This window comes from Daktulosphaira vitifoliae, unplaced genomic scaffold (assembly GCF_025091365.1).
Source record: "Daktulosphaira vitifoliae isolate Bord-2020 unplaced genomic scaffold, ASM2509136v1 Scaffold_1, whole genome shotgun sequence".
Lineage (NCBI taxonomy): Eukaryota > Metazoa > Arthropoda > Insecta > Hemiptera > Phylloxeridae > Daktulosphaira > Daktulosphaira vitifoliae.
The window spans coordinates 4,228,688-4,253,759 of record NW_026099572.1 but is presented as its reverse complement, the minus strand read 5'-3'; the positions used below and the strand labels follow the sequence as shown (position 1 = coordinate 4,253,759).

At 26.1% G+C, this 25,072-nt stretch overlaps 1 protein-coding gene and 1 long non-coding RNA gene across 13 annotated transcripts; one reads left to right on the top strand and one right to left on the bottom strand.

The window, feature by feature from the left end:
- LOC126896391 (uncharacterized) lies at positions 1–25,072 on the top strand. Of its 11 annotated transcripts, none has more exons than XM_050669140.1 (11): positions 3–273; positions 934–1,055; positions 1,148–1,189; positions 1,569–1,623; positions 5,035–5,085; positions 18,209–18,391; positions 20,091–20,255; positions 21,647–21,667; positions 23,041–23,061; positions 23,609–23,764; positions 24,223–24,767. In XM_050669140.1, exons 4-11 carry the CDS (start codon positions 1,569–1,571, stop codon positions 24,306–24,308), a joined length of 738 nt encoding a protein of 245 aa, XP_050525097.1. In that variant the 5' UTR covers positions 3–273; positions 934–1,055; positions 1,148–1,189; the 3' UTR covers positions 24,309–24,767. The 11 variants fall into 11 exon arrangements, with proteins under 11 accessions (XP_050525102.1, XP_050525099.1, XP_050525097.1 ...); XM_050669138.1 differs by having other exon boundaries at positions 1,148–1,191; positions 1,551–1,623; XM_050669134.1 differs by having other exon boundaries at positions 1,560–1,623; positions 24,223–24,764.
- On the bottom strand, positions 4,413–14,467 carry LOC126896400 (uncharacterized). 2 transcript variants are annotated; one of them, XR_007701850.1, is made up of 4 exons: positions 14,254–14,467; positions 14,028–14,193; positions 12,926–13,718; positions 4,413–4,990 (listed from the first exon to the last, which is right to left on the bottom strand). It is a non-coding gene; the product is annotated as an uncharacterized LOC126896400 (long non-coding RNA). The 2 variants fall into 2 exon arrangements; XR_007701849.1 differs by lacking the exon at positions 4,413–4,990 and having other exon boundaries at positions 11,311–13,718.

Here is a 25,072-nt window from a genome sequence, read left to right as displayed (position 1 = left end):
GTGTCATATACAATAATCACATACCTGTACATAACCATTCCATTTCATTTTTAAATTTCTCTTTTGCCTCTTATTTTATTTTATTTTTGGTTTATTACAACGCACACACGCTTAGGTTTAAAATTGATTGGTTATTTTATTTTTTTATTATTTATTAATATTATAAAGATTAATTACAACGAAAACCATGGAAAATATGACAAACGCACGCGTATTGAATTGGTTTCCTGTGCGCACCGTCTTGACTAGCTCTTAAACCAAACAACTTTTAAGGTATGATTTCTTTCAACACTTTGTCGGACATGTTGATATTGACTAAACGTATATCGATACCAGTCATCTTTTAACACTTGCATCCTTTTTGAATAATTGCAATTTGGCTTAGGTGACCATAATAACATATAAAATAATTTTACACCCCAATTATAATAATAGAAATAGAAATGTTTATATTAGTAATGGTATAAAAATATAAAAATTAAAGGCAAGAATATTATAAAATTATATATGAAACTATTATAGTTTTGGCCTTAGGCCATCAACAGGCTGCTTCTCTAACAACATTATTGGTCTCTATTTTCATTGTGTACTCTGTATAACTGTATCTATAATATGCGCGAATACTGACCAAGTTGTTAAGAGTTATAAGCAGGACTAAGATACGTGCACAAAATATGACTGTATAAGTAAATATTAATTAAATTATTAAAATAATATAAATATATTTTATTAATTAATTTCTATATATTTTATTTTTCAAATAAATTTATCGGTATAATGGCAAGTTTTAAAAGTTTTAACTTAAAAACATTTGAAATTTTTTTTTAATTTACTACGTGTACTTTTCTCTATTTGTGCAAACATTAGTTTATAAAAAACTAATTATAATAATAAATATTAAATGTCATTATTTTCTGAACAATATTTTTCTAGTTATTTACAATCAAACTATTTTCAACTACATTTTTTTTTTGGTGTTTAAAGTAATAAAAAAAAATAGTATCCCGATTATTTATATTATTCTTTTCAAGCATTCGACAATTTGGTTTAACAAGGTTAGTATTTTTTCTATATTAATTATAATTAAATATATTTTATAATTTTTTAAGATTTATTGATGGTTAACATTTTGTATATCTAATTTTAGCAAGTTTATGCATGAATTCAAAATATGATGTTTAATTATTAAGTAAAATTTTATTATCTTTTGATTCTTTAGTTTTAATGAAAATTTTGTTGATTTAAATTATTTCTCGACGGATTAATATCAGCTTTAGTTATTATCGCTTAATAGTTTCAGCATAGGCTTTCTTATACAGACGTGGGTGTATAACACCCTGATTAAAATAATTATGAGATAAATGTGTATTTTGGTGGGGATAATAAAACATTTCTAATGTATATCTCACCCTAAGACAAAACCCTGAGAACTTAAATTAACTGTAATCAAGTTGAAACAATAAATAACGCTATACTAAAAATATAAAAAAAGATATATAATGTATTATAAAATAAAAATGCATTCGTATCAATTTTTTAATTTATTATGTTGTTTGAAGATATTTTAGATGGATTGCAGTGTTAAAGTTGCTCAAATAACTTTTTATTTGGGATATTTCATAGGTAATATAAATTAATAAAAAAGATTTTTTTTTATGTGTATGATTATTTTACAATAATTTCAGTGATATATAATAATTTATAATACTATAGTACAAATAAATATTATAGTATCACAAAAAAAAAAATTATACCGAAATAACAACAAAGAGGATATAACAAAAATTATTATTAATTTATTATTTATAAAACACTGACATTATTTTAAAAATCACCATACAGAAAATTATTAAGCTATAACAATAGTAATTAATTTTATATAAACTAATATCAAATATATAATTAACAGTATTATTATAAGTATATATAGTATAGAAAGGCCCTTATATTATTAACTTAATGTATGAATATCTGTATCCACAAATATTATCGTCATTATGTAAAAGTTATTTGGGTAACATTTGGTTAGATAATTTACACCCTTCACGTACCAAACGGGGATTAAAAATTTGGTTAAAAGTGTAGTTTGTTAGATTTGAAACATTATTTAAAAAACTAATATACACGTAGTTAAAATGTATGGAATATAAATAATATATTTTAATATTTTCTTTAAAAAAGTGTTTACCAAAGTTCTGAAAAATAACCTTCACTTGCTCAAAAAGAACGAACATAATGTATTGGTATTTAAAAATGTTATCAACAATTGTTAGAAAACAAAAATGTGATCGACTTTTTATTATTGTCACCAGTTCATAAATAGAATAGCTTTTAGGTGTACTTCAATTATCTGCTGGTACTGTTAATGAGATATCCTTGGTAGTTTAGAAAGAACTAAAAAAGTTCAAGGCTTTCTTTATGACACAACTTGAGTCAATTAAATAGTGCTTATTTCATTACTCACATAGAAGAAAGAAGTAGGAGAGTGGACTGTATATGAAATTGAAGATGTTACACAAACTAGCAGGAATTAAAAGAATTACGAAACAAAGCTTATATATTAAAATAACAATAAATATAAAATATCATAGAATTGGGGATGGTTGGGTCACTTAATAACTACATGCCACAAAAGATAATATATTAAAAAACGAAATATTTAAAAAAAGACAATCAACAAATAATATATGTTATATACTTATCGTCTTGATGGCTGGCAGTTCACACAATGACAAAATGAATTGTAGTATTAAAATTGATAGACTGATCTTGTATGACACTAAATCAACCAATGTAGTGTGTCGAATCGTGCAGACAATTGTACACAATATACACAAGGGCATAGAATTATTAGGGCACATCAATAAAACACAGCGAATCACAAGGGTGGTGAATCAAGAAAAACGACTATGGACTAAGCTGCCCCATAGAACAATGTTGCAAGAGCTAACAATGGTGGCGAGATCAAACATGATATCACACAGTAAACGCGTGACTTTTATTCGCATTCGAATCACTACTGTAAAAAACAAGTACATACGTGGTTTAAATCGATGACGCCTCTCGTACAACCGGTGATGGTAGTGCAAGAGACATTGCGAGTCACAACAAAATACATAAAAGAAAAGCCCTCTTATTACAACAATTACTGAAGCAAAAATTATAAAGAAGTATACTGTTCTTAACATCTAGACATCATATTATTGAAATAATACTTCATGGAAAGAAATTTCATAACGATTTTCATAGCAATGATAATAAAGAATTTCTAAAGCTTTTATATTGGAGGAAATTGACGCAAGTTATAACTTATATCAGCCTGGAACCTTTCACTTGAAACATTGGATAGCAAAAGGTATTTATTCGTTCAATATTTTACTATTTAAATAATACTTTAACAATTTGGTTTTAATGTAAGAAAAAAATTTGTTGTTTCACTATTACATGTTATCCTCAAGTCTGGTTTACTGCGCTTAATTCAATTGAAACTACAGTTACTGACATAATTTAAATAAAACATTATTAGAAAAAAGATGCATTAAATCGCTATAAAAAAGTATAAACTACTAGATATTAATGGTATCTAAGCGATGAATGTGTTGTTTTACAATATTCAATACTCGAATGACCATAGAAAAAAAATCGTATTAAAAATTTTTAAATAGTACAATTTCATCATTTGAAAAAATATTTTCTTTACAAAATGAACTTCAATGAAAAATCGATGATTTGTCACATTTTTATCAATTGATTTGTTAAGCTCGTAAATGGACTGTAATCATAAAATATCATGAACAGAGGATGTTGCTCTACCTTGTGTAATTATATCAGATGTCGTATTAACCTAATTGCATGAGTCGCCTACGCTAGTTAAACAAGTAATACCTTATTCATGTAGCATAATCTGGAATATTGCGCGAATAGCCCTCAACATGTCGTGGTATCCGCAGAGTACTGACGGCAAATAACAGTAAGGCATTCGCCTTGCACGAGTGTCGTAGACATGTATCGACCACCGCGGAGCGACAACGCCATTACTTAATCATTTATTTCCACTTACGTGAATTATGCACATGGCAGCTGTGTGCAAGAGGATTCATGCAGTTATTTTTTATTTAAAATTGCTCTAAATGTTTATCGTATTGACTCTCAATAAATACTATTGTGTTATCTATAAACTTGTCTATTGCGGACAAATTTATTCTATGCAACAAAAAACAAACTTACTTATTTTATGAATAATTAAAACAAATAAACAATGACTGTTTTAACTTAATAATGACAAGAATCAAAAAATATACAGGGTGTTCAGTAAGTCAGGAAACGGGTTTCTATTGTTCTCATTGTTTGTAACAATGAGAACAATAGAAACCCGTTTCCTGACTTACTGAACATTCTGTATATATACTTAAATTAAAAGATACGTTCTTAATCTCAGATATTATCCTTGTGAATGAGGGTCGTTAAAAAAAACTGCCGCACACCCTCATGCACCGCTCTGCCCAGCAGGTAGCACCTGCTATATTGAAAACACAAAAAACAATGGTAATATGGGCATGTCTCACATAACGAACACCATCTATGAATGCAATTTTGTACAAGTAAAAAATTTAATTGACATTTGAAACACATACAAGATTGTGGTCTTTGGCATATAGAACATAAATCAGAAATAAAACAATTTTTCACTTTTTTGGCACATAGAACGTTTGACACATTCACTCTTCAATTATAGTTAATTGATTCAGTTATACTTAATTTAAACATTTCGATACATCAATACAAACACGGGCGTTCTTATTAAGGTGACTGACGCAATATAACCATTAACGAAGTAAATTAATATACAGTGAAGATGTATTTTGGATGGGTTATAAAAAATTTCTTATACTTTTTCTTCTGAAAACGCCATATAACATAGTTAATCTAACTAAAATTTTATAAGAAATGCATTCAGCTCTTATTATGAAAATGTTTTTTATATACGAACCTGAAAAATAATAACACTTAATTAAAAAATTTATATTTATTTAGTTTTGGTCATGTCGTCAAATAATGTTAATGAAGCAGAAGAAAATTTTATTGGTAAGCTTTGAATCATTTTATTTTAAAAGGGGTTTCGACCTACATGAAAATTTTGTTTTGAAATAATTATTTGATTGTAACGAATTTGTTCGAAAAATAATTGAATGATGTTCTTATAAGATGGACTACATTAACTTAGTCAAAAATTCATTTTGCTTCAGTTCGTAGGTAACGTCATTTAATTACATTGCGCTGAGCTACGTAAGTTTTCCTGTCCTCTCTACCCCGACCATTATTTTTCAAAGAGGATGTTCGCAGCATACATAAGAATGAACGTAGCGCGATTACCATACCAATTTCTAATCACTTTTTTAACTTCTCCCGATTTTTGGACTTATCCAATCAGCCTTTCCAATGCCATAAGACATAATAATGGTTTATACAATTTACTAAGAAAAGTGGTAAAAATATTATATTTAGTTTAATAGAAAAATGTTATATTGCTTGTTATGAAATGCATAATGGAAAAATTTATACCTTGGTCATTGCCAACAACTATATATTCTAGTCATTTTGTAATCAAGAGTTCCTATTATTAACGGACCTATAATACATATTAATTTTCTATAATGTTATGAAAATTTTAGTTACCTGCATGTATTAATAATTACATTATGTTAATTTAGTTAGTTTTGTCACGCAGATAACGCATATTATTTTATTATCATACGGTTTATTTAAATCAATAATTATTACACAGTCACACTGAAGATTTCTTTTTATTTAATTGTAGCACATGGCTGTTATAAAGCAATATTTTTTACGATCACGCGTATGACAATAGTTAATTATTAAAATAAAATTATCACGGATAATTTTTAGTGTGTAATAGTTATACATTTTATACTTTTTGTATTTATATGAAATTAATGGTATTTATATTCATTATTATTGGTTAATCTTTTTGTATCACAAGGATGATCCATTTATAATATTTATCATTTTATATTGAATTAACAAGTAATTATCAATATCAAGTGATATATATATGTGGGTACCATTGGTATCTAGATGGCACCACTTCCAGGGTCTGGAGATAGATAGTGGTATCAAGTATATAGAGGAAGATTAAGTCAAGTCGTGAGTCGGCTAAGACGTGTCTCTATGTATATTTTTTAGTATATATGTGCATTCTGTTTTATATAATATTTTTGTGTTGTGTGAATATTTTTATAGAGTTTTCGTGTGTAATTAAATATATGTGTTATTTTTGCTTGTTAACATTTAATAGAGTTTTTTTGTGTATTAATTCATATATATATAAATTATATAATAGTATTGCGTCTTCGCTCTGTTCCTGTAATTGCCTATTTGCATTTCCCACATATATATATAAAGTGATATATAATAATTTGAAAACAATTCAATATAACAATTATATAATAGATAATTTTATATTATATTTTTGAATCTAAGAATTACTAATCTCTTGTAATTATCCACCAATTTCTTAAAATTAAACATTATCTACAGATTTGCATTAAAGCGTTTCTCATGATAGTGATTTTAATCACTGTCAGATTAAATCTATAATGGACCCAGCTATGCCACGTCTCCACTGTGCCCGGATCCCACTGTGCTGGGATTTTTTAAATTTATAATAAATTTACAATTAAAAATTGTGAAAATAAATTCAAAAGAAAATTATCTGTTGTTAATATTTTTAACATAACATCATCTGTCAAAACAATACTATGTAATTCTTTATTTATATTCAACCAGCTATTAGAAAATCTTTTGAATAGAACTATGTCTGGACCATTTGATGCAGGCATTAATTTATCAAACAATTTACTTATGATTATCTCATGTATGTGGTGCATACAAGTAAAACTCAATAGTTGTTTATCTAGTTGTTTTTTTATTAAAGTACTTGCACCATTAAGTCTACCAGTGTTAGAAGCTGTAGTATCAAAACACATCATATTTATGCATTCAATCAAGTTCCAATCAACTAATAGTTTAATAACAGACTTTGCTTGAGATTGAAAGTAAAATTCAATAACTTTGGCACTCCCAAAAGTTTATTATTACCATTACCAGAAACTAATACCACTAAACGCTCAACGCAATATTTTTTGTTTTCTGACGGCAATATTTTTCTATCCCAGTGAATCATTAAAGAATTATCTGGTTGAAAAGATTTTACTATTTCATAGGTAATAATTTTCCTATTGGAAATACGAGCTCTCCGTATTGAATCTTTACTTATAGAAAAATGATTAATATTTTTATCAGTAGAAGTTAAAGCAGCCACCAAAATATACATGANAATATTTTTATCAGTAGAAGTTAAAGCAGCCGCCAAAATATACATGACATTACGGTTATAAAAGTTCGTTCTATCTAATGTTGACGTCACTTGTGTTGTCAAAATATTACAACGCGTTTTACTTGTATTTGGCCGATTGAGATGACATTCAAAATCTGAACAACTAGTATCTTGTAAACTATCAATGATGATAATTATGATATCCACGCTATCAATTTTCGACTTAAAATTTTGTATTTTAAAGTTATAATCAAACTGTTTTGATATACTAATCATAATATTTGATCAAAAATTGAATAACAGAGGCCATTATTTGTTTTTTGGAGTATGTTTGGTCAAAATATTAAAAATACCTTGAGCCACCAGTAAAAATTTTTTTTAAAATTTCAAATTTTCACAAAATACCCATTTTAATGTATAAAATAAATTTTATTATAATTTAAAATGGTTTTCACTAAAATTTCGTAGATTGACTTTTTTTGATCAACCCTAATATATATATATATAAATGTTAGTATTTCCGGAGCACTTTCAAAAGTTAAGTTGAAAAANTTGAAAAGATTTTACTATTTCATAGGTAATAATTTTCCTATTGGAAATACGAGCTCTCCGTATTGAATCTTTACTTATAGAAAAATGATTAATATTTTTATCAGTAGAAGTTAAAGCAGCCACCAAAATATACATGACATTACGGTTATAAAAGTTCGTTCTATCTAATGTTGACGTCACTTGTGTTGTCAAAATATTACAACGCGTTTTACTTGTAGTTGGCCGATTGAGATGACATTCAAAATCTGAACAACTAGTATCTTGTAAACTATCAATGATGATAATTATGATATCCACGCTATCAATTTTCGACTTAAAATTTTGTATTTTAAAGTTATAATCAAACTGTTTTGATATACTAATCATAATATTTGATCAAAAATTGAATAACAGAGGCCATTATTTGTTTTTTGGAGTATGTTTGGTCAAAATATTAAAAATACCTTGAGCCACCAGTAAAAATTTTTTTTAAAATTTCAAATTTTCACAAAATACCCATTTTAATGTATAAAATAAATTTTATTATAATTTAAAATGGTTTTCACTAAAATTTCGTAGATTGACTTTTTTTTATCAACCCTAATATATATATATATAAATGTTAGTATTTCCGGAGCACTTTCAAAAGTTAAGTTGAAACAGTTAATTTTTTGTGGAAAATTTGTCATTTTAAATCACGTAAAGTAAAGGGTCAGATTTATAAAAAAATATTATATTGATTTGTTCATTTTTGAAAAAGTTATGGCAGTTTTAAGTAAAAACGTTGAAAAAATTAGCAATTTTTTAATTTGTAAATTTTTTATAGATTTTCCCTATTTACGGGTAATGAGTGAAAATTTTCAATTTTTTAGAGTAATTTCTTCGATTAGATAGCTAAAAAAATGTGGATATTAATAAAAAGGATTTTATTATTATTTAGATCATATCCAAAACTCTAATTCAAGATTTGAAATCGGTGCAAAAATGTGTTTAGAAAAGTATATTTTGGTCTCGGATGAATATTCCTTATAGATCAGTAAATTTATTTATAAATAACAAACAATTTTTTTTTTAAGTATTGCACAAGATCTTTAATTTTTATTATCGTTTGCCATTAAAGTAATAACTACTTTATAATTTTTTATAATATCTCCGTAAAAATTACAATTCTAAATTATTAAAAATCAATTTCATACTATATTTAATTGTTATAATAAATATTTATTCATATAGTACACTTATAAATCATAAAACTTGTAATTAGGATATTAATAAGGAAATAGGAAATCATATTTTTTTTTGGAAGAATCCACCAATTTTTTAAATAAAACACTATCTACAGATTTGCATGAAGCATTTTTTATGATTGTGATTTTAGTCACTGTGAGGTTAAATCTTTACTGGACCCAACTATGTTGAACAGAAAGTTATCTTATTATATAATAGAACAAGGAAAAGAATGTTTTTCAGGAAAAATTACTTGGCGAGCTCAGATTTTCAAAATTTTTTTTTCAGCTAAAATACTCGGTCACGAGATTCCGGCAAAATTATTGGCGGAGGTCAGAAAATTTTTGGTGCTCGTCCGCAATTTTTTAAAAATTTTGACCGTTTTCGAGAAAAACAAAAATGTACTTTTCTAAATTAACTTTTCTCGATGTTGTCAAATATGCAATTAAACTTTTTCTATCACTTCTAAGTTTTTATATTATTACTTATAATAAAAAAATAAGTATTTACATATAAAAAAAAAATAATTAAAAACAAAAAAAATTGTTTTAAATTAATACTGATTTTGATTATAAATATGTTAAAAATAAGGAAAATGATATATTTAACCTATTTTTTGATTCCTTTAAAGTTAATTTTTGTAAAAGTTTATAGCAAAAAAATTTAAATAATTACCATAAATTTTAGCATAATTTGCAAGTTTGAAATTGACATCATTAAATAGGAAATTTTATGAGAATTAAAAAAATTGTATTGTTAAGATTAATGTGCAATCATGAAATTTTATAATAACAATTTATAGTAAATCTATCAAAAAAGCTCAATATTTTTTCGCATATTTATTGGAACAGATAATTTAAAATTTAAATTTTAAATAGAAATAATAGTAACCATTTCCTAATTGTTTAAAAATATTCTACAATTGAAATATTCAGAGGTTCAGTAATTTTAATGATTTACTTTAACTAAAAAAACCCAGCACAGTGGGGTCAAGGCATAGTGGAGACGTTGCATAGTTGGGTCCAGTGTATATTTAATCTGACAGTGACTAAAATCACTATCATAAGAAACGCTTCGATGCAAATCTGTAGATAGTGTTTAATTCTAATAAAATTGATAGATAATTACAAAATCAAAATCAATTTCTATTTCCTTAATTATACCCAGATTAGTAATTCTTTTAATTATATATTATATAATTTTTAAAATTAATTGTTTTCATATTATTATTGATTTTGATTTTTAATATGTTAAAAGTAATCATTTTAAACCTACTTTTTATTGTCCTATAAAGTGAAAGTTTTAATAAAAAAAAAAATGAATTTATAACTATAACTTTTAGCTCAACTTGCAAGTTTGAAATTGACATTATTAAATAGAAAAATAAGAAAGTGTTAAGATTAACATGCAATTAGAGAATTTTACAATTACTATTTACAGTACATTTAAAAAAAAGTTGTTTAAAAGATTTACTCAATTGAGCGTATTATAAAATTTGATTATAATTGTAAAAATTTATCGTTAAATTCGAAACAACGATATGTTGATAAGTGAAAGTTTTAATAAAAAAAAAATGAATTTGTTACCATAACTTTTAGCTCAACTTGCAAGTTTGAGATTGACATTATTAAATAGAAAAAAATGAAATTGTTAAGATTAACATGCAATTAGGAAATTTTATATTTACTATTTACAGTACATTTATCAGAAAAGCTCAATATTTTTTTTGCATTTTTATCGTAATAGATAACTAAATAGAAATAATAGTAATCATTTCTAATTAACTTTTGGTGTGTAAAAAAATTCTACAATGGAAATATTTAGAATTTAATTAATTTTGATTTACTTTAACCAAAAGAACCAATAAAAAAAAGTTGTTAAAAAGATATACTCAATTGAGCGTATTATAATATTTAATTATAATTGTAATAATCCATCGGTAAATTCAGGTGAAACTAAAAATCATTTTTTTTTTTTAATTTATGATTTATACAGCAACATGTTACAAAAAAAAATTGGAATATTAGAGACTAGTAGTAGCACTCACAAATAAAGTTAAAAAATTAATAAATTACAAAGTAAAATTATTTATTTTTGTAGTTGAAAACTGTTATCATATCAAATCTAATTCAACAATGAATACTTTAAGAATATTAGAAATTAATGATTTTAATTGTTTGTATGGAAAACGCTGGTTAAGCTACTTTTAATTTGAAAAAGGAATATTTTTTCGATCTTTAAGAGTAATAACTTAAACTAATTACGAATTATAATCATTTGACGTATCGTTGAAATAGTAGGTCTAGTGAGGGTTGGCAAAATAAATCGTAGCCACAAAAAAAACCACATAGTAAAATAATATTAACATGAATAAAAATTTCTTCTCACGAGGGGAGACTATAGTGATAAGTTCCTTTATATTCATTGAAGTTATTGAATCTAAATGAGATAAATATCAAATGATTTGAAAATTTTATTCTAACTCAAAAAAAAATGCAAAATATTAATTGCCACAGTCGAATTTGAACCTCGTACCCTACGCGTGAAAGACACAAGTGTTACCGATTCGGCAACTGTTCGTTGCCTTCATCGCTTAATAAAATTGGCTATTTAAGCTAACTCAAATTTAAAAATTACTCTTTCGACTTTAAAAAAGTAAAAAAGTTTAATAAGTTTAATAACTTATCTTATGAACTTTATTCTATGTCAATTAAATTATATAATATTCATGAAAGTCAATATATTCTCCTAATAAGATATTTTAAAATAAAATAAAATACAAAACCTAGAATTTTAATAGAAAAATAGCATATTTTTGAATACGGTAGCCATTTGCGCATAGAAAATAGGTCGTCGGGACAAATTTTTTTTTTTAATTTTATAGTACATAAAATAAGCTTTAATTTGATATATGTTTAAAGGACGCAGTATTTCCGGAATATTTTCAAAAGTTCAGTTGAAAAAGTTCTATTTTTTATACAATGTTTCAAGTTTTGAACGCCCCTTATATAAGGGGAAATTGTCTAATTTTAATAAAAAGTATGTCAAATAAAAGATGTACTTATAATATACTTAAAAAAAAAAAATTTGTGCTGATACATACATTTTTTGAAAAGTTATAGCATTTTTAAGTTGAAAATTTAAAATCAAAAATCGAAAATTTTAACACAAAAATAGTGTTTTTTTAACTACGGCAGTCGTTTACATGCAGAAGATAAAGTGTCGGGACAAACTTTTTTTTTCATTTTATAGCACATAAAATAAGCTTTAATTTTATATATGTTGAAAGGACGCAGTATATCCGGATCATTTTCAAAAATTAAGTTGAAAAAGTTAGTGTTTGTAAAAAAGTTGCTATTTTAAATCCCCCCCAGTGAGCAGGATAAGAGTTAATTTTTAAAAAAAATGATATCAAATGAAAGGAAAATATCTAAGGTTTTAGTATAAAAAAAAAATATGTTGATTTGTTTATTTTTGAAAAAGTTATGGAAGTTTTAAGAAAAAAAGTGAAAAAAATGACAAAATTTACCGATTTTTAAATTTGTAATTTTTTTGGAGATTTCCCCCATTTGCGGGGAACGAGGGAAAATTTTTCAATTTTTAAGGGTAACGTCTTCAACTAGATATGATTTGTGATCTTTTGACGTATTGTTAAAAGGAATCGGTACAGTGAGAGCTGAGAAAAAGTAGTGACAGACACAAAAAAAAATAAATAAATAAACACATCATGGTAAAATTAATACCTTCTCAGCTACGCATCGAAGATAAAATTATTAAAATATATATCTACTACTTTGTTCTAAATCTTACCAAATAATTATCGATAAAACACAAGCACGTAGGAACTCTACAGGCATTACACATTGGTATTGTACTTGTTTCCTGCCAAACTCTAATTCGACTTTTTTGTAACATCCAGCACAATTTTTAGGAGAAGAACTATCTTTTTGAAAATATGATTGTCAGAAATTTGCGATATTAGAGATTCGGATTTGTTGATTAAATTAATTCTAATTAGTTTCTTGAATTCTGTAATTTTCATTTTGTTGTCGCTGACTTTTGAAAATATGATAAGGCATTGGTAACACAAGTGCCTAGCAAAATATCAAAAACGACTTTTCGGCATCATTTTAAACTTCTTCTAAAAGGTGAAAAATGTGAAGTAATTTGGTCACTTCGGTCGGTAAAACTCTTTCCCTGATTATATTCAATAACCATATCATGTTTGGTATTGGTTTTATTTCTCTTAGTGATTGCTGTGGATGTATCACCATTTTTTGTACTTAGCATTAAGAGATCCCTCTTATTTTTCCATTTGAGTAAAAAAATATTAGTATTACTCTGTTTTGCAATAATTTGGCCTTTTTTAAGCTTTTTGTTATTGACATCTTTAGGATTGCCTTTTCTATTTGCACGTAGAGTGCCAACAATATATATTTGTTTTTCATTTAATTCGTGAGCTAAGGAGACACTTGTATACCAATTATCTACAAAAAGAATTTGCCCAACATTTAAATAGGGCTCCATAAGGTCTAACACAAATTAATTAGATACAGCAGTGTCTGCAACCATTTCATTACCAGCATAAACTTTATTTTGGCACCTGTAAAAATCACATAAACACAACTTGAATATTTTGATTCCATATTTATGTCTTTAATTTTTCAAATATTGTCTAAATTTAATTCTTCCTTGAACTGGAACAACTGATTCATCAATACATACACATTTTTTAGCTATATAACATGAATTGAATGTAGGTACAAGTAAATCAATTAGGCCTTGAATTTTGTACAACCTATTATCGTTACTTTTATTTGTATTATTGCCACAATGAAAAACATTTAAGCTAAGCTCAAATCTAATATGAGGCATGACTTTACTCAAATTATTAGCATAAAGAAAATCTTACCTCCAATAATGTGCTAATGATGGTAAACTATTTAGCGCAATCCATAATATAAGTCCAAGAAAATTTCTCATTTCTGTTTGATCGATATTATACCACTTCGAAATTCGAGAAAATCTAGATGTAATATTATCTAATTTTTATTGAACATATCGATTTCTTTCAATAACTAAAAAGTCAAGAACAGTGTTATCTACAAATGAACTAAAAAATCATAAGGTCTACTTACACTCATGGAATCAATGATATCAGGATTTATACCTACAAAATTGTTATCTGGTTTTATGGAATGTTATTTAAATTCCCAGTTACTGATTTGAATCTAAAGCCAAATTATGTTGTATACTATTACTTTGATTATTACTTTCCTTTTCACTGTACGGTTCAACACTATCTTCGTCACTCGTTTGCTCATTTTGTTCACCAAAGTCGTCGATATTCTGATTTAGTACATTAGTTTTTTCAAAATCTTGATCATTGAAAAGGTCATCGTCATCGCTCTCAATTTTTTTTTCATCCGAATATTCGTTTAAAAATTGTATTATGTCCATCATTAATTACATTATTTATGAGAAACTATATTTTATATACTATCTAAATATTAATGATAACATACTCTTTTGATAATAATTGTTATGATAAAAATCAGCTGATGTGAAACTGTTGTACTAAATATTGTTTTAATTATAATTTATTCGAATAAAAATAAAATATGCAAAGAATAAAAATAAATATATAATAAGTAATTGTAAGCAAATTTTTATTTAATGAATCACTAGCAATAAATGTAAATACTCATTGAAGCATTTTGATAAACTGATAACAGAGAATCAGATGATGAGCATTGACTCATTTCTGCAAATATGTTTTAATTTGTTTAAAAAAACCTTTAATTTGTAAAACATCAATTTTTATGACTATTTGATTTTCTATTAAATTCATAATTAATATATGTTATTGTTGTCATACATTAATTTTTTTAGTTTATTAACTATCTTTTTTTTAGATATTATGTTTGTTATTTTTATATATTATATTTAGTATATTAATCATACTTTTATTAAGATACTGACATGACTTCTGTAGCAATAATGTAATAATCACATCCGAGACCCTCGCATGTGGTTAGCGACCCGACTTCCTTATTGTAAGGGAGCCATGAGGGTGGTGACTATACAATCCGTTGCGTGGCCCAAGTCGTCAATCAAATAATTTCCTATATCCATAGATGTCATAAATTTTGAGCAATCATTTGTCCTATTGTCTATTAATTCCTCTTCCTTTCTAATTGCTGCTGTGTATTTATCTCCTCATTCTCCCTCTTCAGTTGTTGATGCTCATATTGTTTCCATTGAACAAATTTTCTTAAAGTACAAGCCACAGTTAGTTCTATTGTGTGATGCCTATAACATACTAAAAAACATTCTTAGATAAATAACAAATAATTAAATTAATATATAAACAAATAACAATAATTATGGTAACTACATTTAGCAACAAAATATTAGCTGCAAGACACTTAAGCAATGAACATATATTATAATAGATAACAAATAATAATTAATACATAACATACATAAAGACAACAAAAAAAATTATATCACGATATTTAGACTAGATATTATTATTTTTTCAAATTATAATTTTTTTTGACATAATTTACTGAACATACATATTTGATTGTGACCATTTTTTTCGCTCTTGTAACTGACTGAGATATTCGTTCCTCCATCGAATTCATATTTTTGCATAATTTGAATAACACGCCTCCAGCGAGTTAGTCTGTTCTCCACAACATTTATTACGTCATGTTCGCGGATAGCGAGTCACCTATTAAAAAATGACCAGGTGTTAAAACCGATAAGTCACTTGGATCCGTGGATAAAGTTGTCAACGGTCGCGAATTTAATATGGCTTCTACTCGAACAAGTATTGTATATAATTCTTCATAATTAAACGGAGCTTACCATTCAATTTGAGCAAATGTGCCATAACAGATTTAACAGACGCCTTCCACAATCCGTCAAAGTGAGGACTACAGACCGGAATGAAATGTCATTGAATTCCTTTATTACTTAATTCGTTTTTAACTTCAGGATTAGCTAAAATTTCATACCGTTCTCGAAATTGTCGATTAACTGCAACAAAAATTTTTCCGTTATCTGAATACACGTCCGTATAATAACCACGTCTATCATAGAATCTACATAATGCATTACGTAAAAACTCCGCTGTCAAATCGCCTACTAATTCTATATGAATAGCCTTTGTGACAAGACAAACCCAAATATTGATGTACGCCTTTGTCTTAGGCGCATTTTTTCGCAAACTAGACCGTACGAATACTGACCAGCAAAATCTACGCTACATTTAATAAAGGCTCGCGCTGGTTTGACTCTATCCTTAGGTAATGATAGGCTCAAAAATAACAGGTTTGTACTTGAAACATCTGACATATATTTGAAATATATTTCTGGCTATATTACGTCCATTAATCGGCCAATATTTCAAACGTATATTAGCTAACATCTTTTGTGGACAGTCGTGTAGTGATTTTTCGTGTCAATCCCAAAATAATAATTTTGTAAAAACACATCAGCGGGTAACACTATCTGATGTTTTTGAAAAAATTACCGTGAGACGGCATGTTTCAATCTACCGGCTACCCTGATTATACCATCGTTATCTAAAAATGGTTTAAGACGAAAATGTTTACTTCTATTGGACACTAATTTTGCGTTTTTTAAGTTACATAACTCAGTAAAAAATTCATATTATTGCGCTACCTTAACTAAGCGTTTACGGGCATTTTCAATATCTGTAGCTTCAATAGGACCATAAATATTAGTGTCAATCGATAGAAAATTAGACTTCATACGAAAACAGTAAACCACAACACGTAAAAGTTTACTCAGTTATCTCAGTAAGTTCTTCTATTTCGGCTTGAACTGATTCGTAATCTTGCCAGACCTCCAATATCCTATCTCGCCGTAGAATCATTTGACTAGGATCAATGTTTTCTTCTTCAATTTTTCTGCCAACAAATAATACAAATAGAGATAGTTTGCCTTTGAACTGACCGCAACAAATATTCAGCTGTACTTGATCTGCCCTAACTGTTGATATCTATTCAGATCGTCAATTTTATAACTAGATTACAATAACGCTCTATTGATCACTTGTCTAAATTTTGGACTATATTTTGTCTTCACAGTAAAAATGGCTACCAAATGCTATTTTTGAATGAAAATTCTCGATTTTGTATTTTACATTTTTAACTTTATTATGCTATAACTTTTTGAAAAATGTATGAATCAACACAATTTTTTTCATGAGAAGTAGTATTTATCTACATCTTTCATTCGACATACTTTATCTTAATCAGGATATAAATAAGGAAATAGCAGATCATGTAGATTTAGGAATAATCCGTAAATTTTTTAAAATTCAACACTATCTAAAGATATGCATTGAAACGTTTTTTATACTTATGTACAAATTTTGCTGTTATACTATAAAAAAAAAAAAAATTAAAAACATTTTAATTAATTGTTTTGTATATTCGTTACAAGTAAAAAATAGAACAAAAATAATTATTACAAATAAAATTTTATTATACATAATATTATTGGTAATTTTTTACTGTTTTGTTTTATTACTTATAACCAGAGCTTGAGACTTATAGCATTTGCTAGAAAATGCTTTTTTTTGCTATTTTTCATGATTTTTTCAAAAAACGTTTAATTTCAGTTTTTTTTGCTTTTTTCGATGATACAATAAAAAACAAATGCTTGTTTCTTGTTTTTTCTGTTTTTGTACATTAAAATATTTTCTTTATAACGCAGCCTACCCAGGTTTTTTTTATAGGTTTTTCATAGATCTAATAAGGAAAATAATTCAATTGTCTTCCTTGTTTGTAGGATTTTGTCTTTGTTATCTTATCTATTTGATAGCCAACGCCGTCCTCGGCATCGTTATCTTCTTTAGCTATGGTTGAAGTGTCATACTAGTATGGTACTTGGTTGATTTCCTTTTTATATTTTTCGGTTAACAATATTTTTAGATAGTTTAACAGAATAGAATAAGATATTCCTTAAAATTACTTTAGAGATTATATATTATTGTATTGATGAAATGATTAACTCGATAGATTTAAAATTATTTAAACATATTTTTTTTTTTAGATGACTTACCTAGCGACGAAATTTGTTCAATTTGTCAACAAAAATATGAAGAAACACCTGTTTTTTTCAACGTGTGTAAACATAAATTCTGTAACTACTGTGCAAATAAAATTACTTATTTTCAAAAGATTCCTTATAAATGTCCTGTATGTCGAAATCAAAATTTAAATTTTATTGATATAAGTAAGTACCAGTCCATATATATTAAGAAATTTGTAGGATCAAGAATCTGATCATAGTTATCATACTTTAAAATTACGAACAATTTTATTGCTAAGCTATAATTATTTTGATATAAATAGTTATTTACTCAATAATTATAAATAAAATTTATATTGTAAATTTGAATGATAAAGTAAAATTTATAATTCTGTGGAGTATTAGAATATTTAAAATGGTAACTACTAGTTTTAGCACTAGGTCATCATCTGATTACATTTCAAAATCACTAAAAATTAATTAATTAAATAAAACATGAAACTATTAGATCAAATTGACCAACAACTCACATTTACTCAAGGTAAAAAAATATTAAATTAAAAGTATAACAATTTTTCATAATTTCTTAAAAAAAGATGAATTATACAATTTTATTATTTTTTTTTTATAAATACCTCAGGTATTTTCTTTTCTTTTAGTAGTGTCGTACGTCAGTAGTACGCCGACATAGCCATAAAAGTAGTACACAAATTAATTAATATCATAAAAATAATCATAAAACTTGTAATGAGGATATAAATAATGAATAAGGAGTTCATATTGCTTTTGGAATAATTCAATAATTCCTTCTAAAAGTAAACACTATTGATAAGATCACAATTTTGAGCTCATATCCCATTTCCACAACCTCATTGTACCACCAACTAGACTTATAACTGTTATGAATACTTAACTTAGTTTTATTATTGTTCTAAAATTATAATAACAGATAATCATAAATTGAATTGTAATCGAGGTCGGCCTATAAGAATGTGTTTATAAGGTATTTTTCGGTGTTGCAAAACCGGAAAGTGGGCCAACTGCGACTAATGTAATTCAGAACATCGTTAGTCATTTGACAACTATTGTGCGATTACTATTACTTTTTTTTAATAAACTAATTAATTATTCGGCAATACTATTTTATTTTATTCTATTTGTTACTCTCGTAACATAACATTGGCACAGTGAAATATGTACATTTTTGAGAATCACGACCACCGTGCCATAATACGAGTGTCCCAAACGTTACGTGACTTTTTACCATCATCGCGACTATTACTCTTATTGGCTAAGACATTAACTTTAATTAGCTACCACAGGTATAGTGTATGTCACCGTCAGCTACTCAACCTGCTGGATTAATGTTATCTTTAGGTGTCCAGCAGATTATATTTTTATTTACTCAGCTCTCTTAATAAACTATTATACAATTGCATGATCAGGAGTGCTATATATTATTGTAGTGCGACCTTTGGTAGTTCCTCTAAGGGTATAAAAATTAAATAGGAAACCTCAGTATCTAAGATAGATATAGCCAGCTAGCTCTTCCGCGTTGATTCCTTAGGATACTGTTAACAGGCAATTAAGCTCAATCCCTAAATAGCCACATAACTAAATATAGATTTAGATCGAAGATTTTTTTATGATAGTGATTTTAATCACTGTCAGATATTATCTATACTTATCCCCAATGTGCCATGACCTCACTGTGCTGGGTTTATTATTTTGATAATAAACAAAAAAAATAATTAATGTTCAATGAACAAAGAGTTTAAGGTAACCCTAAATCAAAAATGTAAATGTAATGTCATAATTTGATATTCTGTTCTGAGTATCACAATTTCTAAAGTGGATCTGCTTATTATTTAAAAATAAAATTATAATACATTTATTATTTAAGAACCAGACACTAGAAACTTATGTTATATTTGTGAAAATGAACCAATGAGTGTAAAGTTAAGATGTGGACATATGTTGGGTAATAGTTGTGCTTATAGAGACTGTTATGTCTTAATGACTAGGAAATGCCTATATTGTGATGAAGAAAATTGGTACCAAAATTTGCGTAAGTCAATGTTAAATAATAATTACATAATTGAAATAAGCAAAAATACAAACATTACATATTTGTCAATAATTAATCAAATTAAAATGATATGTATTTTCTTTTCAATAAACAGTTAAAAATCAAAGAATAATTTTACTTTTGTTTATTTTATGATTATATTGTTGCCTTAAGCTTAAAGAATAATTAGTACCATTACTCAGTTAACGCCATATGTGATCAGGCTAGGACGTCTTACTCTAATTTGTTATAATACATACACCACTCATTATTCAGTAGTATATATGTTATTACCTATTAGTCATCAAATTAAAAATATTATTCATGTTAATACTTTAAACTATTCCAAGAAATATGTCTAAAAATACATTGATATAAATCTACTGTAATAATTATAAGAAATTCTTTAGTTGTGACAAATTATCTATTTTAAGTAAAATAATATGTAATAAATAACACAAATTGAGTAATAAACAGATAATAGTAAAAGGTCGTGACACTTCTTGCATAGATAGATGAATTAAATTTAATATAAAAGGGCATAAAAACTGTCAATCTCTCTCACTACCACTTCACCTTATGAACTTTTAACGAATGCAAGAAGTGGCTTGACAAAATACGATTTTACATAGAAAATTGAAGTATATTCATTTTTTCAACATTAGTCCTGAAATCATTAAGGTAAATTCATATTCAAAGTAAATATAATGAGTACATAAATTAAGTAGGAAACCAGAAAAAGTAAAGTGATCTCTAGAATAAAATATTGTCTAAATAAATAAAGAGAATCAATAACGTTTGTACGAAGTTAGCCAGCCTAGTCTAATCTTTGAGTGGGTTAACTGTGTAGTCAATACTAATAAAGACTCTCTTGCGAAGATAGAGAACCCACTTGTGGTTCCTATACTACTCGAGGTTTTTATTGACTCGACTCACAGTCAGCACAAGCCTAGATAACTACTGGTACGAGTGGCGTTGTTGATGATCTATGTGTGATAATTAATCACAATAATTTCTATTTAAAATTATTATTATATTAATAAATTTTCAAACATCACTTTGTTTTTCTATATTTTACATCTTCTCATATACCCTCGTACTCATATCCCGAGAGAAAAATTATATTGTATCATTTTCATTATTCAATAAATATTATAGTAACTCAATTATTCTCATGCTCATATAATACCAACAAATATAAATAATTTTAATAAATTATCCTTTAATTACTGAAATAATATAATCTTCTTAATAATTTTCTCCTTTTATTTTGAGTTACTATAAATTTTGACCCTGATTGATGTTTTAATTTGAAATATGAACATAAATTATAAGACATTATAATACTTGTGATGATTTTTCATTGAAAATCTTTAAAATATTTTTTTTAGGTGAACCCAAAATTTCTTTAAGTAAGAGCATTCATGTTATATAAATAATTTTTAACTCGTAAAGTAAATTTCTCTTTATATTTGTTTTTATTATCTCCTACTTTTGTGAAATTTTAACAGCATTAGAAATAATTAAATGATTCAAACTATAAAATCATTTTATAGTTGAGATGAAAAAGTGATTAATTATTCGATTAATGAGTCTTTATGGAATTATTTATGTTGGATACTTATCTACCAAATGGAATTTTGTGATAATTTTAAGTTAATGTGATAATTAATATTTAAAAAATAATTTAAATTGTACTGCACCACAGATTGTACGAGAGAGAGAGCGACGATATAACGTAGCTCGTCCTTTATTAACATATATCCTACAATTGACATGCGTTCTGTATGTGTATTTCTGATTCGCTCGCCGAAGTAAATTGTGCCAAATCAGTTTCCACTTAATGGTTCTATGTTATTATTTAGTCCATAGTCTTTATAAAGTTAACAGCCTTAGAGATTCACACGTACTGTTGTATGGGTTACAGTTAAATCACCTAGCGATCCACTTGTCTCCTTGTTCAATAGCTAAATCGTCTTGCGGTTTGCCAGCATCTTTATGCATATAGTTAAATAACCTTGTGATTTGTCTATACCCTAATGTGTATAGTGTCCTTCGTACTGTATTATTCGGCGAAAATATTGTGCATTAGAGAGAATTTGTAAATGTAAGTGTGTTCGCCAATTCATATATGCATGTTTATCATTCTTGAGACCAACCCTTTTATTGTGTATTGTTACAACTGATAGTCCTTAATAGTCAATCAGTATTTAATTATTAAAATATTTAAATTATTATCCCCATTAATAAAGTTTATATCTTAAAATAACATTAAAAATTAACAGATAACTTGGTTATTTTAAGTCAGCTTATTGAAGAGAGCATAAGTTGTACGATGGAAGTTAATATGGAATAAATCTAAGGTTATTTTGAGGTACATTAAAGTTAAGTAAATTAAGAATTCAGATTCAAGATTCAGAGTTATGGATTTGACAGCTTAAAGCCTTAAAAATAAATAATAACTAATTTTTTAGAATAAAAATAATAATATTGCGCTATTAGAGGTTAAGTTCATATATACAAATATGGGTTATTAATATAATTATTTAAATTAGTTTTTCAAACAATTAAAAACTTATTTGAAGAACTACATATAAAAAAACTAAGGTATTTGTTAATACTTTCTGGTTTGTTATTTTATAACAGTTAAACTTTTTAGCAAATATGAATGATCTTTATTTTTACCACAAGCTTTGTGGTAGAAATAAAGACTATATTTGATTAATCCACTTTCTTCACAAAGTGAAATATAGAGGAATGAAAAAAGAAACAATTTTTGTTCTAGTTGAACCTGATACCAAATTAAGTAAGAGTGTATATTATTAAATATCTTAATTAGAGTACAAAATTCTTGAAAAACTAAAAATTAGTGCCAAATATTTAGCTAAACCGTTTCAACATAATTCATTCAACAACTTCAAAAAAAATATAATTTTCGAGAATATTTATTTTTAGTGATATCTACATCCGTTTAAATAACCCACTTAATTGTTACAAAATAAAAAAAATTACTAAAATTTATTTTTTTTTCAAATATAATTCTTTATTTAACATTTAATTATACAGAAATGGTTTGAAAGAGCTATTTTAACTTAATATTTCATATATTTGAATCGAAACGTTTTTTATGATAATAATAGTGTAATTCACTGTTAGATATCATGTATACTTGTTCCTTCTGCGTGTTTTTATTTTTAATTATTATAACCTTCAAAAAATTTAATAAACATTATAAAAATAAATATTTTGTAACTTTTTTGTGTGTAAATACTTTAGTAAAAGAGTTGACCCCTAAATCCTACTTCTAATATAAATATTAGAATAAATAAGTAGTAACTGTTTTTATTATTCAGCTAAAGCCAAAATATGTATGTGTAAATCTGAACGTGTCACACATGTCTTAAAACCTTGTAAACATCGTATTGGAACAATTTGTTCAACCTTTGTAGAACACAAATTATTTTATTGTCCCCATTGTTTTAAAAGAATTGAGAATGTCAAACCTATAGGTATATATGCTTCTATACTTATTAAAATAAAAAAAATATATACATTAATTTCTATTTTAACATGTAGATTCTTACTGTAGATTTCACAAGTTTTATAACATATCTTATACAGTACTTCATTCTTCGTAAAAAAATAAACAAAAGTACTTCTTAAAGCGGAAAATATTTAAAATATTGCTTAACTATTACATACTTTTTTCATTTTTAACTTAAAATGTTCACATTAAATCAAAATATTTCTAGATATGATCATAAGTCTGTATAAATGTATCTATATCTAAACAATTTCCTCAATATAAATAACTTTATTTCAATGTAATCTATAAAAAGTGTTGATCGTAATTCTAATAAAATAATAGTAAGAATAGTAAAAATAAATACACAAACAAAATAACCAACATTTTTTTTTTAAATTTTATATTTAGGGATTATACACTAATTTGAATATTATATTTTAGATGAGTTTAAAAAAGATGAAAAAAATGAAAGGATAAGAATTCTAAAAAAGTTTTTATGTATGGCACAAGAAGAAATAATCGAGTGATTTTCTAAATATTTTGTTGGATTTTTATCGTGTATTTGAGGAATATTGACAATGACTAATTATACTAATAATTTCTTAATTAAAAATTTTAATTTAAGTAACACTAATTGTCCATTTATATTAAAATTATTTTAGTTATAAGTATTTAACTATGTATAACATTTCAACTTTTAAAATAAAACTTTTTACTAAATTTCATAATAATTCTTTAATAATTGTTAATTTTTTTTTTCATTTGTACATTAATAATATTATTAGTTTTGAAATTAAATACTTATACAGTGGTAATGATCAGGTAGTGAGTGCACGCAAAACCATTGGGTAATTACTACGCTCGGTCTTATAGAAAAAAACCCATAATGCTTTTAATGTGCTATATGATGAGTATAGTTTTATGTTGTATTTTTTCATAAGATTTGAAAATTTTGAGTTATAAAATTCTTTACCCAAATCGCTCTGTACGTGAACAACATTACGTTTTGACAGTATAGGTTCTATTGCTTTCACTATATCAGCACCTGTTTTTGATTTTAGGGTTACTGCCCATGAATATTTTGTAAAATAATCAATTACAAACAAAATATATTTATAGCTTTTATTCTGTCTATGATATGGTATAAATTCAGCTAAATCGATCTGAAATAAATCGTCACGAATTTTAAGTACAACACTACGTCTATCGTAATGCATTCGTCTAGGTCTATGTAGTTCTTCCGCAATTTGTATTTTAAACATTTGGTATTTTTTTAATTATGCCAGCCTCG

What these genes read in the sequence shown, in the direction of transcription:
- LOC126896391 (XM_050669141.1), top strand. Translation starts at nt 1,569, where the DNA reads ATGGATTGCAGTGTTAAAGTTGCTCAAATAACTTTTTATTTGGGATAT. An exon ending in TTTAAATTTTATTGATATAA is followed by an intron (nt 18,392 to 20,090) that starts GTAAGTACCAGT and finishes TTATTATTTAAG; the next exon opens with AACCAGACACTAGAAACTTA. An exon ending in TGAACCCAAAATTTCTTTAA is followed by an intron (nt 21,668 to 23,040) that starts GTAAGAGCATTC and finishes TTTTTGTTCTAG; the next exon opens with TTGAACCTGATACCAAATTA.